Below are 18,857 nucleotides of genomic sequence, written 5' to 3' on the forward strand. Positions count from 1 at the left end.
CTGCCAATCCTTCCAACAGGAGATTCCCAGGCCAGACCAAAGTAAACCTGCATATCAGGTGGGGTGGCAAGCACTCCCACCCATAAAGCTCTGAGTCTCAAAGCACTAGGCTAGCTTGCTCTGTGAATCTAACCCTGACCTGTTAACTAAATACCAAAACAATCTGACAAAGCCAAACCCAGTCCTCTCTTGGATCTGCTCCTCCTCCTTCCCCTCTGCCTTACTTCCTGCTCTCCTCTCCTCTTCCTCAGTGCCTGGTCACTTACTTTGGATTTGTGTGGCTTCCCACACTAAGTGTAGGATCCAGCATCCTGAGTAGCCTGAGAGAGAGAGCCTAAAATGGACAGGTTAGAAGTGTAAAAGGAGGCTGCTTCCTGCAACTCTCCAACTAGGAAGAGGAGAAAAAAAAATCAGGCAGATGAATTCATCTCCTTCTCTTTCCCAAGGACAGCTCTAGTTTACCTCCTCCTCTTCCTCCACTCCCTCCTCTCCTCCTCCACTCCCTCCTCCTCTTCCTCCACTCCCTCCTCTTCCTCCACTCCCTCCTCTCCTCCTCCACTCCCTCCTCTTCCTCCACTCCCTCCTCTCCTCCTCCACTCCCTCCTCTTCCTCCACTCCCTCCTCTCCTCCTCCTCACCACAATCCTTTCCAAGCAGACCAGTTGGCAAGACCAGGGCCCACGCTTGCTTAGCAATTTGCTCAGAGCGGCACCCTCATCTCGTTTCTCCACAGCCTTCCAAGCTTCGCTTCTTTTTGCCCGTGACTCCTATACACCTGGACCTGGGCCTCTCAAGGAAAATATCAACAGCTCTCAGTCTCTGCCTCGGGCTGTCTGCCAGAGAACCCAGGATAAGAGCCTAGGTTTAGCGAAATTCATCCCTGATGAAATTAATAAGAAATCATTAAAATGTACACTGCCTAACTATTTAAGAGTCAAAATAATAAATCCTCAGAGAAAGTAAGAATACTGAGTACCAGAAACCTAAAAGGACCAGGGCAAATAAACACATAAAATGTCACCAAACAACAATGTGCTCAGAAAGCCATGACAATTACATACAGAGCCTCTGCAGTCATGCCACCACCAACAACTTCAGAGAACAAGATCAGAGATTTTCATTACAGAATAATGCTAGGCTGGGACTCAAGCCCACAGTGGAACGTCTGCTTAGCATGCAGACAGCCCTGGGTTTCATTCCCAGCACCACAAACTTAAAAACACAAACAAAATGTAAGAGATGCTATCTGTTGCCCATAGAGTTCTCCGTCTTTCTTCCTAACAAACCTTGATAGCACTCTTATGCACCCCATAAAAAGGCTTGGGGGATGCACCCTCTGGCCAGGCATAAAAACTGAACAGTGATTGCTATGGTAGTTCACTGAGGACTAGTTACAGGGTTGGTAACTCCAACTAGTTCTAGCCAATGATCTACAGCCATCTCCAAAGGGCTTCTGGGAAAGGCTCCTTAGCTCTTCAGAGAAATCAAGGGAAAGATCTTCTCATGATCCCTGGGCCCATGTATCAGATACCTTGTGATCACAAAAAGATTGTTTGGGGCAAAGCTCAGATCATAACGATGACAGAATCTAAGCACGAAGAAGTCTATATCCTTTATAATGTAACCAAATGAACCAGCTGGGAAGCAGGCCAATCTCTGGGTCTTTACCTAAATACCTGTTACGTGGACTTCCTCGTTATTTTTAACCTTTGAGTCAGTTTTCTCTCACTTGCAGCTAAAGGGATCTTCAATAACTACAAAAAGCACCAAATTGGTTAAGGAACATTTGAAAACCTATAATCATGTGTCATTACGCAAGGAGGGGATTAGATTTGAAAATAACCGTTCTTTATCCATAAGAGCGTACATTCTAGTTTTTAAGACATGTGAGACAAACTGAGAAGAAGGACACTCAATTGAAAAGGAGGCTAATAGAACCAGCGTGGGGCGTTTTCGAGCAGTGCTGCAAAGGAGATGAAGACCAATGTGTACGCTTTTTGAAGAGCACTATATTCAATTAGCGTAATTCAACTAAAAAGAAGCTCTCTGGGAGCCAATACAGCTCTGTATTTCCAGCACAGCATCCCAGCGTGAAAAAAGGACGTTTCCTTTACTCTTTTGTTTTGTTTTGTTTTTGTTTTTTGTTTTTTGTTTTTCGAGACAGGGTTTCTCTGTATAGCCCTGGCTGTCCTGGAACTCACTCTATAGACCAGGCTGGCCTCGAACTCAGAAATCTGCCTGCCTCTGCCTCCCAAGTGCTGGGATTAAGGCGTGCGCCACCACGCCTGGCTTCCTTTACTCTTAGTGGGTCCCAGGTCTCAAAAAATATTATCAAAATTAGTACAAGTGAGTCTTCCAAGTCTGGGCTATACAATATGAGATTCATCAGAAATTCAGTAAATATATACTGCATCTCAGCCATTTCACCGACTATAGAGCCAAGTGCGGCTTCTTCACCCAAGTGAGCACCGGGTGCGTTCCTGTTGCCTACATCCAGGCTGCAGACTAGTACACAACCCAAGATGGCAATCAAAACTGCAGACAAAGATGCCACTGGCATTTCCAAGCACTTCTTTAAAAAAAATTACAGTTGGGCAGTGGTGGCACACACCTTTAGTCCCAGCACTTGGGAGGCAGAGGCAGGTGGATCTCTGAGTTCAAGGCCAGCCTGATCTACAGAGTGAGTTCCATCACAGAGAAACCCTGTCTCAAAAAACAAACAAAAAATTACAGAAATGGCCTATATGTTCAATAAGAGACCCCGTAAAAATGTTGCCATATAACTGACTTAAAATAGCAAATATTCTGGGTAAAATCTTAAATAAAATTCATGCAACCTCTCCACTGGTGTGTGTGTGTGTGTGTGTGTATGTGTGTGTGTGTGTGTGTGTGTGTCATATTTGTTTGTAGATCTAATTTTTAAAAACAATAAATGACACAAGAGGCTGGAGATATAGCTCAGTTAGAAGACTGCTTATCTACCAAGCCAATTCATAAATTCATGCTGGTCCAGAGCCCAGCAGCACATAAAATCAGGTGTAGTGACACAGGCCTGCAACTTTAGCACAAGGGCAGTGGAGGCAGGAGGATTATAAATTCAAGGTCATCCTGAGGTACACAGTGAGTTTGAGGACCAACTGCAGTACATATGAGACCCTATCTCCAAGAAAAAAATTATAGGAAAAAACACAAAATTTTTAGGCTTGGTTATCTCTGAATTCAAGATCAATTTTTTTCTTATTTTCTTTTTGTCTTTGCCTTTTATTTTTGTTTTGTTGTTGTTTGAATCATGGTCTCTCTATATATCCCTGGCTGGCCTGGAATTTACAAAGGTTCACCTACAACTGCCTTGAAAGTCCTGAGATTAAAGGCAAGCTTAGAATTTTGTTGGAATTTATACTAAGTTTTCTGCAATAAACACACATAAGTGTCTTTAAACTATGCATTGCTATCAGGTTTAGAAGACTATGCCAGTGCCAGCACGTGGCCCAGTGGTGCGTGCTGAGGCCTTGTCTGCCTCCTCTTCAAGTCTAAGTTTGGCTCTAAGACAGTCATCCTGGATTCTTTCTTCCACTCACACACCACTACACAAATCTACACTTCACAAACCCAGGACCTCCAACCAGCTTCCCATACTCTAGTCAAATTCTGCCTGCCAAGATTACTGTAGCTTCCTGTTGCCAGATCCAATCACTCGGTGTTTGGGACCTTACTAGCTGAGTTCTTCCCTCTAATTAAACATTTCAAAACTCATGCCAAGGGAAGGACTCCACTGGAATCAAAACAGTTCATTTATCACTTCTGTCTTTTCCCTCCCTCCCTGGTTCAATATCTCTGAGCTGATTGGCAGTGTCAAACAAAGGGAAGTCAGGCGACTAGATGTGGGTGTCTGCTCAGTCTCAGTAAGAAGTGACACAGCTTTGGTGATGTCCTCACTTAATACTGACACAGGCACTGAAGGGATCTATTAGTTTACAGTTGTTTTATAACAAGGTATAAAAACAGTACACATGCCGACAGCATCAGCACAGTGGATCCTCAACAGTTAAACCATTGTAACACAAACCAAAACCACAATCAGGAATTATTCCCCTAGGGATCACTACAATTCCCAATCACTTATTTTTCATTGTAAGAAATAACTTGCACATAAATCAGAATATTTACAGATTTATGATTGGTGCATTTTCTGTATATAGAGAATTGTACGAGAATCAAGATGAATTTTATTCCTTAAAAGACGGTCATGTGACTCATGGAAACCGATGTGATGCTTCTGACAGTGCAAATGAGCCCCTGTAAAGGCCTCCTGGTACTCTCCCTCACTTAAGGTGGAAATCCTCTTACCATCCTCTACAAAGAGCCCTGGCCAGGATCCTAGTGAATATGTAAATATCCACAGGGCCCAGGGCAAGTCTGTCTACTTCTGCTGATTCAGAAGGTATAAAATACCAAGGTAGCCAGTCCTTCCTCTGTTTTTGAGAGATAGGGATTGGGTAGAGTTAGGAAGAACACTTTGTATACTGGCTCTCACACACTGGCAACACGACACTGAATTCTATCATACATAAACACTGGATAACATGACACAGAAACAGATCTTCATGTTTTCACTTTTCCCTTTAGTGGACTTTACCTGCTATGGAACTACCAAACTTAAGACATTTCCCAGCCTCCATGGCCAGTGTGTACACTGATCAGCTAAGTTCTCACCACTACAGTGTGAGTGGTAGTGATGGCTACCACTGCCAGGCCTTGGTCTCATACACTGAGCATGTGCTAAGAACTCATGGGAGCCATAGCTAGGGAAAACCAAGCCATGGGCCCTGAAGGCTGCCTCAGACGGGAAGAAAGAACCAACCAAGTGTGAACAAAGCCATTGCACTGTCCAGGATAACTGCTTATTCCATGACCATATCCATACAGATGCAGATGAAACCTCAAAGTGCATGTTAGAAGTTACAGTGTGGAGGTAGCCAGTGGACAGGAACAATCTTCTGATCGAGTGTGAACTTAGTCCTGCACACTGACTTTCTAGAAAGTCATCAGCATCCTACAATAAAGTAATGCTTGAATCCAAAGTGTCAAACCCAAGAGACAGAACTACAAATTACTTTGGGGAAATTAAGTGGTTCCTGAGGAACATGTACATTGTCAACATTAATGAAAAAAGGCGAGTGGGAGAAATGATATAATTATTCACTGTGACTCTAAATGATTTTAACTCTAAATCCAAGTATAATCTAGGATCGACAGGTATTAGCTACAGAACCTCCTTCTAATGTTGCTTATTAACTCGAGAGACCTCAAATTGTTATCTAGAGCAGTTTTTAATCTAAATTTACTAAGTCGACAGCCCTTTGTTTACTATTTTTAATTGCTTGTTCTACATTTAACTGCCAACAACTAGTTTAACAATTATTCGTTCTTATAACTTGGTTCAACCTATTGCCACATTTATTCAGACCTGTATGTACTGAATTCTTCTAACCAAACAAACTCAGAGACAACTCTAATAACCATGACAGGGAGACTGAATATAAAGAATCTGAATCTCTCCTATCTGAATTCTTTAGCACAGGTTGTATTTAAAACCACATGACCATGAGTCTGTTCAAGAATTAAACTGCCACAGCCAAACAACTCATGGATTACCACTGGCTGACTTTAAACAACTCATGGGTTACCTCTGGTTGGCTTTAAACAACTCATGGGTTACCTCTGGTTGGCTTTAAACAACTCATGGGTTACCTCTGGTTGGCTTTAAACAACTCATGGGTTACCTCTGGTTGCTTTAAACAACTCATGGATTACCTCTGGTTTTCTTTTTTTTTTTTTGGTTTTTCGAGACAGGGTTTCTCTGTGTAGTCCTGACTGTCCTGGAACTCACTTTGTAGACCAGGCTGGCCTGGAACTCAGAAATCCGCCTGCCTCTGCCGCACAAGTGCTGGGATTAAAGGCGTGCACCACCACACCCGGCTCAAGGTTTCTTTAAACAACTCATAGGTTACCTCTGGTTGGCTTTAAACAACTCATGGATTACCTCTGGTTGGCTTTAAACAACTCATAGGTTACCTCTGGTTGGCTTTAAAAAGTGTTTTCTTTTTAAATAGTCATGGAGATTTCTCAGAGAAACCAAGAAAATGATGTGCATTCAAGGGATCAAGGCAAGTAGTAGAATCAGTTCATGTAGTGTCTTAATGCCCACCACAAACATAATGGGATATGGATTAACAAGCTGTAGTGAGACCTGACGCTAAGTACTAAAATTGAGGTAGAAAACAACCTGTGTTGGACTCTACAGAGATCAGGCTCAGGTCACTAAAGGGACGCTCTATTCTCTTTGTGTTCACAAGCTCAGGGAAATACATATTTCTAGAAAGCCCTAAGAGAGTACTTTATCAGTCTTGCAGGTTTCTCAAGAGATGAAGGGCAGTGATGCTGGCAGTCTGGTTTTCCTGGTTGGAAATTAAGGGCTTCCAGATGGGCGCGGCATGCAGACCTGCAGCCTAGAAACTAGCGTGCTCCAGAGAAGACTTCAGCAAGTCTGAGGCAGACAGGGCAGTCCTTGTCACAGATAAGCACAACAAAACAGAGACGGTTTTCCACCAGAACCAATAACGAAGAGGACACACGAGCCCTGAACATTTGCATAGATACTGTGACATGAGACAGGAGTCAGCACATGCTCCGAGGGACAGGTGATAAACAGGAGGCAGCAGTGCATCCAGACTATTCTTGGGACAAACAGCCTTCTGGCCAAGACTCATCTTCTCACTTTTCCCAGTCTCCAGTAAACCACTGATGTCTTAGGAAGGGTTAGATGGTAATACCACGCGGGAGGTTCAATAAGGTGCTATGAAATGCTCCACAGCAGGGCCCATTTTATGGATTAGGCTAGTAATCCACGAGCCGTGTTCTTTATAAATAGGTTTATGTTACAATAAACGTTATTATGTTACAACAGATTCACTGATGTACAGTGTGTGGCGAACTCGCAAATCCCAAACCTATAAAGCATGTATTTTTTATTTAAGACTTACAGAAACATGTCATCTTAAGACACCTCTGGGCACTCGTGGTATAAAAGCACATACAAAACTCTGCAGAAGCAAAGCCTGGCTCTGCTTAGATTCTCTTTTGTTCTTTTTAAAACACTAAACAAAAGCAGTGTGCCTTACACCTGAAGGTCAGCCCGAAGGCTAACTTTGTAAAGACTTAGAAACTGAAAAGTCCATCTCCAGAAAACCGTGCTATGTATGGACACAGAAGCCTTGAGCTAACTGGCGGGGGAGCAGTGGCGGTGCCTCCCTGGAAGCGAGTGTTAAAGATCCCTAAAGGCTTAAGTACAAATCAAAGGAAAAAGGCGCTCCTCTGAATTTAACTCAAAAGCAAAGCAGAGCTACGGTGTCTCCTGTAGAGCTCTGTCCAGCCAGCCACTAGCACTGTGTCACCTTCCTGTGGACTACACCGAGCAAGGCCCTCTCTTTCATATACATTCACAGCTAGAGCAGTGGGACTGCCAGTCAAGAAAACACAAAGCTCGCCTAATACCAGACAAAAGGGGAATGGTAAACAGAAATTAATGGCAATGTTCCTGCTGTTACTGTACCAAGGATTCATACAGTGAAATGCACATTATTATTCATATTTATTCTAATTTTATGTCTAGGTCCCTCACCCTCCACCATAAGAAAAAGCATGAAAACTTGTAAGAACGAGTATCAAACAGAATATGTGAACATGCACTACCACTGAAACAGACCAGAAGCTTTTTGGACTACTCTGGCTTTACAATTATGTAACCTATTTTTATCCAATGACCTTCTCCACAAAAAGTATATGTAAATATTTGAGGGGATGAGGGAAAAGGTAAAAATAATAATAGAAAGAAGAAAGGATTACAACAGGAGGGAAATTCTGAAACTGGAACATGGACACAGAACTCAACAGTAAAATCTCCACGCTGGGACTGACTACCCGCCAAAATAGCCATCGAGTGCTAACCAAAGCCCTATGCATTTTAAAAAAACCAGCTGCTTCCTCTACTTGTATATAAGTAGGAACCCTGGGTTTCTAGAATTGTCATGCTTGCTAATAAAAAAAAATCAAATACTTATACTCTCATGTTTAAGTGGAAGTTTATGTAGAAAGAATGGAAGAGAAAAGAGGCAGAGATGACTATCTAGAGTTAAGGCTGGACCCTGAGGCTGAATACATACATGACCCTCTCCCTCAGTGGTGGATCTCATCTTCTCCGTAGCTTCAACCGTTACATGCCACTGATCCCCAATCTGTATCCCACCCAAGTCCTTGCTAGTATCCCAGTCTCTGGCAATCCCCATCTGCACAGTCCCAAGCATCTTAAACTTTCCAGGCTCCAACATATACATGTCTTTCCTCCAAACTGCTGTGTCTGTAAATGTTACCTAGTGCTAGGCTTCATGCCAGGAAATCAGCATCAAGGTAAGACATGCATGTTCTTCCCAATTTCTCTCTGACATTCATCTGTTACCATGTTTGTGTTCCCTCCTTTACAGTGTATCCTAATCTCATCTGCTTCATTACTGTTGCTGTCCTATCCAGACACTGCCCAGTGTCCCCTGCTTACAGACCTGACCACACATCAGAGCATTCCTCCTTGGTCCATAGCATCTTTAAATGCTGCTTCAACCGGTTGCTTACACTCAAACTGAGTTTAACAAAAAAATGGATTCTTGACTTCCCTTGGACAATTAAGAGTTGGCAACAAGGGCATGAAATTACACGTGACCCACCTAGAGAGTTCAGGGGTTCTGTTCTCTGTCTTGTTTGCCACTGTCCTAAATATCCCTCAATATTTCGCCTAAATCAAGTTGTCACTTATCAACACAATCCAAACAGTATTTTATTCAAATAAGTCTGACCCATAACCTTATGCTAGCCAATCACAGAAATCACACGAGTTTCTGAGCTCCCTTCTAGTGCAAGTTTCTATTTTACAAAGTCTTATTCAGGTCAGATTGCATGAATTCCTGGTTTACCCACTAATGACATCCCAATGACTTCAATGTCTAAACTCTTTGTAAAAAGAGAGAGTGAGTCAGACAGACAGACAGAACACATACATGCATGTGTATGATGTCATGACACCCCTCAGAGCCGAGATTATGAGCATCTGTGGAACACGTGGCTTGTTCTGTGGGTAGTAGGATTTCTCAGGAGAGATCCCGTGATCCCTCAGCAAGCACTCTCAGTGGCTGAGCCATCCTTCCAGGCTCCACCAATCTAAACCCTGACTACAGCCTGAAGAAAGGCTTTCTTTCTTCCGCCTTTCCTAACTCTGTGCTCCCTCTGCACTGGCCTTTCTCAGCCCTCCTCCCAAGTTTGGAAGGCTTTTCCATCTGTGATGGGCAGAGATACCAACTTGACAGAATCTAGAATCAGGAAGACAGGTCTCCTGGAAAGCCTAAGGGCGATTATCTTGTTTTATGCTAATTGATGTGGGAAGACTTAACTGTGGGTTGGACCATTCTCTGGACAGGGGAGTCTGGACGGCCTCAGTAGAGAAAGGGAGGTAAGGGCTAGCATGTGCATACCGTCGTCTGGTTCCGCTGACTTGAGAACGAAATGTGCCCAGGTGCTTCAAGCGCCTCTCTGACTTCCCTGCCATGGCAAACTGCACTTAGATGGAGTTAGAATAAATACTGTCCCTTAGGCTGCTCTTGTCAGGGTTATTTTATCACAGCGACAGGAAAAGAAACTAAGACAAGATCCAAATGGCTGGTTCTTCCCTGTCATGCCGGTGTCAGCTTAAACAGAAACTTCCATAAAGGGCTTCCCTAAGCACAGACTCTAACGCAGGCAGGCCTCTCCTGACTATGCCTACCTTTGCTTTCTATCACCTTAGCTAATGTTCTTCAAAGTAATCATTACTCTCCAACTCGTCTTTCCTGCTTCCCTGTGGTATATCACCTTCTACAGAGTAAACGCCATGACAACAGGCACCACTTACTTGTGTATTTGCTAGTGATTAAGTCCTCAGTAGTAAATGGTAAATGCATATCAAATCAGCAAAGTGATAAGCTAACACCTCTTAGAGTGGGCACCTGCACTCTCACTCCAGTTCACTCATCTCCTCCAGGTTCAATTACTTCTCAGAGGCTGACCAGCTCATCTGCAGACTGAAATGCAGAATGACATAGTTCATTATTCATTCAACAATTCCAATACTGCCCTTGGTCAAGGTGCTAGGCTCAAAGAGTGCCCCCTCCCAAAAAATTTTTTTAAAGTACTTCAACTCTAATAAGGCAGGACAAATAATAAACAAATAAGTTATGTAACAGATCAGCTGGTAAAAACTTTTTTTTTTTTGGTAAAAACTAAAGACTATATATTATGAATGTGCGTCTGTGATTGGGTTTACTATACATATCACCAAGGTGGCCATGACAGGGCATACCGAGAAGGGCCTGGGAAAAGTGACGAGACAGCGAACGACAGACGGACAGAGCTGGACAGCGCAGTCCATCTAGTGCAGAACAGCCGCCAGTGTGGCTTAGGTAGGGTGAGGTGGGACACAGCTGTAGGTGATGAAGCCCGAGAGACAAGGAGGTCAGATCCTGCAGGGCCTTATAGTCAAGAACTCTGGCTTCCACAGTTGAAAGAAATGGAACATGCAGGGTGGTTTTAAGCAGCCCCTGACTTGTGTTTTAAAAGAAACACCTTCCGGCTTAGATGGTGGTGCACAAAAGTTTATACATTTTAACAACATAAACTATCAAACAATTTTATTTAACACACACACAGAAGATTTCAGAAGTCAAAAGGAGACGACAGAGGAACAAGATTCGAAGCAGGAAGACAGGTACAAGACCACTGCAGGAATCTGAGCGTGTGGCCTGGACCAGAGAAGCAGCAGTGGGTGCCAGCAAGGTGCTCCAACATGGTGGAGGCGAGGCCCACAAGATTTGCTAATGGGTTAGACATGGTACAAAGGAAAAGAGAATGTAAGACATGGCCCCATAAGTTTGATATTCCGAATACAGATGCTGTTCCCACCCACTCGGCTTCCTTCTTCCTGCCAAAATTTCAACAAGGGGATGGCTGAAGCAGAGAAGAAATCTGCCAATGCACTATGACTATGAGAGTAGACAGTGTAACAACCAGTTTCTGAAAGGCCTGCTCAGTTCCGTAACGCCAACCTGGGAGCAGCAAGCATCCCAAACTTCCACCCCAAAATTCCCTCAGATCTGTAAAACTAACTCCTAACTCCATACGTGGAGATTTTTTGCTTTAGTCATTTAGCCCCTTCAAGTGTATAACTCAGTGACCTTAACTCATCACTAGCACTATCAGGTTTTAAAGAAATCTGTTTTAAGTGAATATGTGAATCAGGCTGTATTTTTAAACTTTTAGCTTTTTTTTTTTTTTTTTTTTTTTTTTTTTTTGGTTTTTCGAGACAGGGTTTTTCTGTGTAGCTCTGGCTGTCCTGGAACTTACTCTGTAGACCAGGCTGGCCTTGAACTCAGAAATCCGCCTGCCTCTGCCTCCCAAGTGCTGGGATTAAAGGTGTGTGCCACCACCGCCTGGCAACTTTTAGCCATTTTTACTATTTCAAATTTTGCAATATAATTTCTATGAAACACTGAGAGATTTTGCTTAATTTCACAAGTGTTGGCTTCCATGTGTGTCTGTCCACAAAGGTGCACCTGGTGAACATGGAAGCCAGAAGCAGTAATGGATCCCCTGAAACCAGAGTTGTATATGCCCTGTGAGTGCTGGGAACTGAACCTGGGTCCTGAGCAAGCGCAGCCCATACTCTAACCACTGAGCCATCTCTCCAGCCTAGCCTCTTATTTTTGGCATTCATTTAGTTATCCCTGATTCAAAAATGTTTCTCTGCAGCCAACCTGTAAGTATACTATCCTCTAGAAACACATCGAAAACATTTACGTTTTATTTTCAGTAAAGAGTGATAGAATTATTTCAATTTCACTCACTTTCACTCGCCAAAATGGTATAGATTTTCCAGGCTGAAACGATTCATTTCCCTCATTTACACACTTATCTATGAAGGCAGCATGAAGTGTGCCGTAGGAATCATCTATCTTCAAAGCCCATTAAGTATGCTTTGTAATTTACTGGATACCAGTAATCATTTCTTCCTATTCTCTTGTCAGGTTAGAGTCGTTTAAAAAAAAAAAAAAGCTTTCTTTTCAAATTTTACCCCTCACATTTTTAAAAGTCATTTTTCCTCTTTTAAAATGGAAATGTGCCTACAAAGTTCACATTTTCAACACAGTACATTTCTAGATGTCACCTTAAAAAAAAATAGAGCAATTTCACAGCAGAATTTCTTGTCTCTCCCTAGAGGTATGTAAATAAGACATGAGGTCCACACATAGAAGGCAAGCAACACACCAACACATTCACCTGAGTGCCATGCATGTTAGCGCTCCATCACTGAGCGAGTGCCATGCATGTTAGCGCTCCATCACTGAACACCATGCATGTTAGCGCTCCATCACTGAGCGCCATGCATGTCAGCGCTCCATCACTGAGCGAGTGCCATGCATGTTAGCGCTCCATCACTGAGTGAGCGCCATGCATGTCAGCGCTCCATCAATGAGCGCCATGCATGTCAGCGCTCCATCACTGAGTGAGCGCCATGCATGTCAGCGCTCCATCAGTGAGTGAGCGCCATGCATGTTAGCGCTCCATCAGTGAGTGAGCGCCATGCATGTCAGCGCTCCATCACTGAGTGAGCGCCATGCATGTCAGCGCTCCATCAATGAGCGCCATGCATGTCAGCGCTCCATCACTGAGCGAGCGCCATGCATGTCAGCGCTCCATCACTGAGCGAGCGCCATGCATGTCAGCGCTCCATCACTGAGCGAGCACCATGCATGTCAGCGCTCCATCACTGAGTGAGTGCCATGCATGTCAGCGCTCCATCAATGAGCGCCATGCATGTCAGCGCTCCATCAATGAGCGCCATGCATGTCAGCGCTCCATCACTGAGTGAGTGTCATGCATGTTAGCGCTCCATCACTGACTGAGTGCCACACATGTTAGTGTTCCATCACTGTTAAGGGTCACTGCCAACACAGGCCAAGAGCACAGTCTGCCTTTAAACTGCTCTAACTTGAAAGAAAGCAGAAAAGTTTGACACGGGATTCCTCTAAGGAGAGCAGGGCAAAAGATGAGCAATAAATTCCCAAGGAAGTGCATACAGCCAGGCAGATATTATAGAAACCGATGAGGAAAATCAATAACCGCCCAAGACAACAGAACCTATAGGCAAAGGGACCTGTAAATCCTAAGGATTAAAATCCCCCAGAGGGTTGTCATTGAATTGGAATTTTTCCCCCAAACTCTAGTCTTGTGATTTAAAAAAGTGAAGGCTATATTCCTAACCTGAGTTCATGATATGCTTTAAAAAGTAAGCTACGATGGGACTCTTTTAATGCCCAGTTCCATAAATGTGCCTGGCACTACAAGGATGATCATAAAACATGTCTGCACATTCCAGTGAGCTATCAAAGCTGGTGAGAGAAAGCAGGTGCTAGAAGAGTTGTCACAAGTCCCAGATGCCAACTCTAATGTCTTTACAAAGCTCTGTCCCCAAGTGGCTCTTGGGTGAGATGGATAATGGACATGGAGCAGCCAGTTATAGGCTGGCACAGAGGCACTCTTAACAAGTATTAGTTCTGCCTGGTCCACATGACACTCCCAAGTCTCAGGAAAGGTCACATCTGCACACTGACACCCAGAGCCTGCTCTGGGAAGTAGCATCTTAGTCCTTGACAGTAGCTCAGGGTTTTACCTGAAAATGAGGAAACATGGTAAGATGTCAGTGGGCCCTGACTGGAACAGTCAGTAAAAGAGGAAGGCAGCTGAAAACAGCTCTCTGGAGAAGGTAAATCCCTCTGTGGAAATTACTGTTTCTACAGAGCTAAGTTATGGGACTGTGAGTGCCACTCACCCCTACCCCAGCCCATTACATCCTGTGCTCCTGTAAGAACAGGCTACATTCAGTATTCTCCAGTCACTCACTCCTATGGAAACTGGGACCTATTTCTTTTCTCTCTCCCTCTGCTCTGTCCCTAGTGGCCTCTACTCTAAGAGCACACCTGTCCTGTCAGGGGGCACCTCACACTGTCACTATCCTGTCATCCTCAAACACTGCCACACTAGCTTATTTCCTAAGTCTTTACTGGGATGTCACTTTTAAAAGGAAGCCACACCTACTAGAAACTGCCAACTCCACCCCCATAAATAGCCTACGCCCTCTGCCCTGTGCACTTCTTTATTTTACTGCCTGTCTTCCTCCACTAGAACATAATTCCTATGAAAATTGTTATGCTGTCTGTATTTGGCTGAACCCTTTGTTCCCATGAAACTCAGGTGGTCCAGACAGAGCAGTCAGAAGAATCCTCACCGGGAAGGCAAGGCCCAGCACCAAAAGGTGAAGTTCCCTCTGAACAAAGCTCATCATGCTTAAAACAGAATGATGAGCTCACAGTGTCATCTTGCACTCTCTAACCATTCTGCTCTGGTTAGAACAGCAATGAGACAGGGATCTGATGCTTACCAAGCCATCCATCACTCTGTGCCAGGAATTGTTCTAATCCTCCAGCAAAGTCACCACTGCCTGCTCCATTCCAAAGCTGTGCAAACCGAGGGTGGAGCAGTGAGTTCACACGGACTGTGGCCTCCTCACTATCCTATATTGTTGGATGATAAGGATCTAGTATTTCATGGTACAGATAAAGAAGGGCCACTAACAAGTTTTCCTATGGGAGACAGTATAAGCTTGCATTTAGGGCAGCAATGTGAAAACAGACAAAGGCAAAAATCAGTAAGGTCAAAGCTGGACATACTGAAAGCAAGATGTAAGACAAGCGGAAGAAGGGAGGGCAGATTTGAGGAGAAAATCCAAAAAGCAGATTTTTTTTTTTAATTTTGGTTTTTCGAGACGGGGTTTCTCTGTATAGCCCTGGCTGTCCTGGAACTCACTCTGTAGACCAGGCTGGCCCTGAACTCAGAAATCCGCCTGCCTCTGCCTCCCGAGTGCTGGGATTAAAGAAGTGCGCCACCACGCCTGGCGATATTATTATTCTTGATAGTGTACTCTGCCTTTTACTATTCTCTCTCCATGTATTTACATAAAAAGAATTTAAAATATCAAAAGTTGAATCAAATCAAATCAAATCAAATCAAATCAAATCAAATCAAAGGAACACTGTACTATGAACTAGGTCAGTCTCCAGAGAACACAGAGCAGTGACCTCTAGTCAGAAGCCGAGCATCTGGCTTACATGAAGATGGAATTAAGGACCTTTACCTTTGCTTTTATGTAGTTCACTTTCCAATTTTCTCATCGCCAGGCCAATCTCAGAGGAGCCCAAAGCAGTGTCTACACCAGAGCCCAAAGCAGTGTCCAGCACACTTGGGCTCAGATGCAAAGAAAAGGCGCACAGCATGATGGGTGAATGTTGGGGCTGTGTGAAGTGTTCTGGTAGAAGCCACTCCCGAGGACTACAGAAGCATTCAAGTCCAGATGGAGGAGGATGAGATAAAAGAACCTCCTAATGGAAGAAGAACAAGATCCAGCAGTCCGGATAAGAAACGCAGGAATTCCACGGCGGCATGACTGTTTAACAGCCATCAATGTATGTGTTAGGAACAGCCACCAGACACTAAGAATGAGACGGATGATGGGCAGAAGAAAAGCAGGGTCACGCCATGGAAGGAGAAACTGACAGTGGCAGAAGCACCATTCTTTATCGAAGCTGACTTGATTTGGAGGAGGCAACTTGGTCACTGAAACAGATCCAACTTTGACCAGTGTTCCTTGACTCCTAGAGCCTTTAGGTCTAACATTTGAGCACCGAAACAACAAATCTAGCAGATCTTACATTAGCCTCCACAAAGTCAGCTGAGGGGTAATAAACACATGGCCTCTTCAAAGGCTAATGTAAAATATGTGGTCTCTATAAGCCCTATCAGAAATAATCAGAAAGAATGGCAGGACTTCACACCAATGATATAGTTAATATATTTTAGAACCCCTAGGAAAATGTGTAGTAACAAAGAAATGTAATTGACTCTGAACGAAGTTACCAACAAACTCAGGGTAAACAAAGACTTGAAAACGTTGGATGAGGAAATCATCCTCATGTCAGAAATGACTTTAAGACTGAGCTAAGTAGAAATGCAGGACCACAGCCACCATCAGGCAACAGGTAAGACCACTGTGAAGTAAGTATAAGGAAAAGACACTGGCACAGGGTGTAACGATGACCTGGGTGAACAGACAACATGGAAAAAAAACTGAAACAGATGTAACTATGAGGGTTTAAAGGCACAACAGAAGAAACGACGATGGCCTGTTGAGGTTGATGCCACCCTTGGGCACACCTGACCCTGATATATCTACTACATATGTGTAACCGCATCACATGTCACACAAGATTTTAGGTTCATGAGCAACACTGTCTTCTAAAGTTGTTTGTGTTCTTTACTATGCTATCTTCTGAGGTCTGAGCATAAAAATGTCCGTGGACTACAAATTCTTTATGTGTTGCATCCCTAACCCATAGAAGGCAAGCATCAGAGAGCAAGGTCTTAGCAGATTTTGAATGAAGGAAGGTAGGAAGGAAGATAAGATAGGAGGGAAGAAGGGAGGGAGGGAGGGAGGGAGGATAATAAATTCTGCGGATGTATACTTTACGAAAGTCCCCTTGATCTGGGGTAAAATTTTGAGAGCAACTTGGAGATGTTGTACGAGTTTAGGACTGCTCATTCTGATGAAGAGAAAATCTAGCCATCCCAGGGGGCAATACTGGACCAGCAAGACCAGGCACTGAGACAGAAATAGAGATGGGAAATGCCTCTGCCGCTCCCTCCTTCAGCCCCCACCCGCCTACCCTCACCTCCTTGGTCACATGATTCCTCTTTATCTTCATCTCCTTTTACCTTCATTGGGAGCAAGGTCAAAGCTCTCCAAGAAATGATCTCAAAACTCTCTTTTTCATAGCATTAGCTAAATGCAGTTCCAACCTGAGAGTATAGTTCTGCAGTTTTACAATCTAACATAAAACACCAAAATTACAGATAACTTCAATTCAACATTTTCTAAAATTTTACAACATATGTGACATACCTGAGTTCTTGCTTCGTTCTATACATTTTAAAGTTTTTTAAGTAATATGGTCTAAAAACTTTATACCTTTAAGATGACTGGATACAAGTTAAAAGGGGTAAATATCAACACATTGATTTTCTTTGATATGGAAAAGAAAAACAAGAAACAGATTGTTTATTTTCATGAATATACATTTTTAAACACACAGACTATATAGTATTGAATTTCTTCTGTTTCTAAGCAGGTGAATTTCAGAATAAAATCCGTAGAGCAACATAAATGAAAACCTATGGTTAGTTTCTAGACAGTGGGAATGATGCATGCTTTTAATCCCAGCACTTAGGAGGCAAAGGCAGGCGGATTTCTGAGCTCTGGGCCAGCCTGATCTACAGAGTGAGTTCCAGGGCAGCCAAGGCTACACAGAAAAACCCTGTCTCAAAACACACACACACACACAAACAAAAAACAAACAAACAAACAAAAAACCCTGCCAGGCGGTGGTAACACACACCTTTAATTCCAGCACTTGGGAGGCAGAGGCAGGCGGATTTCTGAGTTCAAGGCCAGCCTGGTCTACAAAGTGAAGTTCCAGGACAGCCAGGGCTATACAGAGAAACCCTGTCTCGAAAAACCAAAAAACAAACAAACAAACAACAAAAAATAAAACCCTGTAGCTAGCTTGATAGACAAGTTGAGTCCATGACGTGCCATTAAATGGAGGTGCTCGTCACACCTCCCACTGAAGAGCAAGCACACAGATGGGGGGAGTATCATTATGTGCCCACCCCACAGGTGCTGGAGACAGCTTTACGAATCCTGCTAGTGTCTTGTCGTTGGCACAAAGGAGTGATCCAAACTACACAATGACTAAGTCAACCTTTCTCAGGGGGACGGACTTTTCCAATAACAGAAAAATTAACAGCAATGCCAGCAACTTTAAATTATGCACTTAGCCGGGCAGTGGTGGCGCACGACTTTAATCCCAGCACTTGGGAGGCAGAGACAGGTGGATTTCTGAGTTCGAGGCCAGCCTGGTCTACAAAGTGAGTTCCAGGACAGCCAGGGCTATACAGAGAAACCCTGTCTCAAACAAACAAACAAACAAACAAACAACAACAACAACAAAAACAAATAAATTATGCACTTAACTAACATGTTGCCACTTAAATTGCACAGATAAATATTCTGCCCGAAGTTCGAGGAAAGCATGAATGTAAATCTGGGTCATTATGATGAGAGCCATTTAGAGAACAGCTTGAAGGCACACACTTTTCACATCTTTTTAAGAATCTGATTTTGTTACAACACAACTTGCATATTATTGGAAGCTACCAGATAATCAACTGCATTACAGTTTCGACCAATATATGTTCTTTTATACATATTTCAAAAGTCCCAAAACACCAAATTAGCTGACAACAATATAATCTTAGGATATTTCCCAAAATTCTAAGACTTGGGGGAAAAAATCTAAAAAGACCTGTCAGGCTTCCAGAGCCTTGGCTGGATTGAAATCAGCAAGCAGCCCCCCCCCCCCCATGGAGGCTGAGCCAGCCAATGTACCAGTGGCCAAATGAAGGCTAGGGTAGCTACAGACACGTTTTTCTTTTCGAATGGATTAGGAAGCTCCAAAATGTATTCATCCTGGAGTCTCTGGGCAGAGAAACAAAGGCTTCAGAAACAATGCTGCTGTTCTTCCACTCTAGACTAGGATCTGATTCACGCAA

General features: G+C 43.5%; 1 protein-coding gene across 7 annotated transcripts in view; it reads right to left on the bottom strand.

Annotated features, from left to right (window-relative positions):
* Btbd9 (BTB (POZ) domain containing 9) overlaps positions 1-18,857 on the bottom strand; it is a 367,098-nt gene that overhangs the window by 255,497 nt on the left and 92,744 nt on the right. The window contains exon 7 of one of the 7 annotated variants that reach the window (XM_006524095.4): positions 601-10,162. The exons of the other annotated variants lie outside the window; for them this stretch is intronic. Coding sequence (XP_006524158.1) covers positions 10,129-10,162 — 34 coding nt within the window. The 3' untranslated portion in view covers positions 601-10,128. Of the gene's footprint in view, positions 1-600; positions 10,163-18,857 lie in introns of those variants that run through there. 7 annotated transcript variants of the gene reach the window in all.

Source organism: Mus musculus, chromosome 17 (genome assembly GCF_000001635.26).
Source record: "Mus musculus strain C57BL/6J chromosome 17, GRCm38.p6 C57BL/6J".
In the NCBI taxonomy this organism is placed as follows: Eukaryota; Metazoa; Chordata; class Mammalia; order Rodentia; family Muridae; genus Mus; species Mus musculus.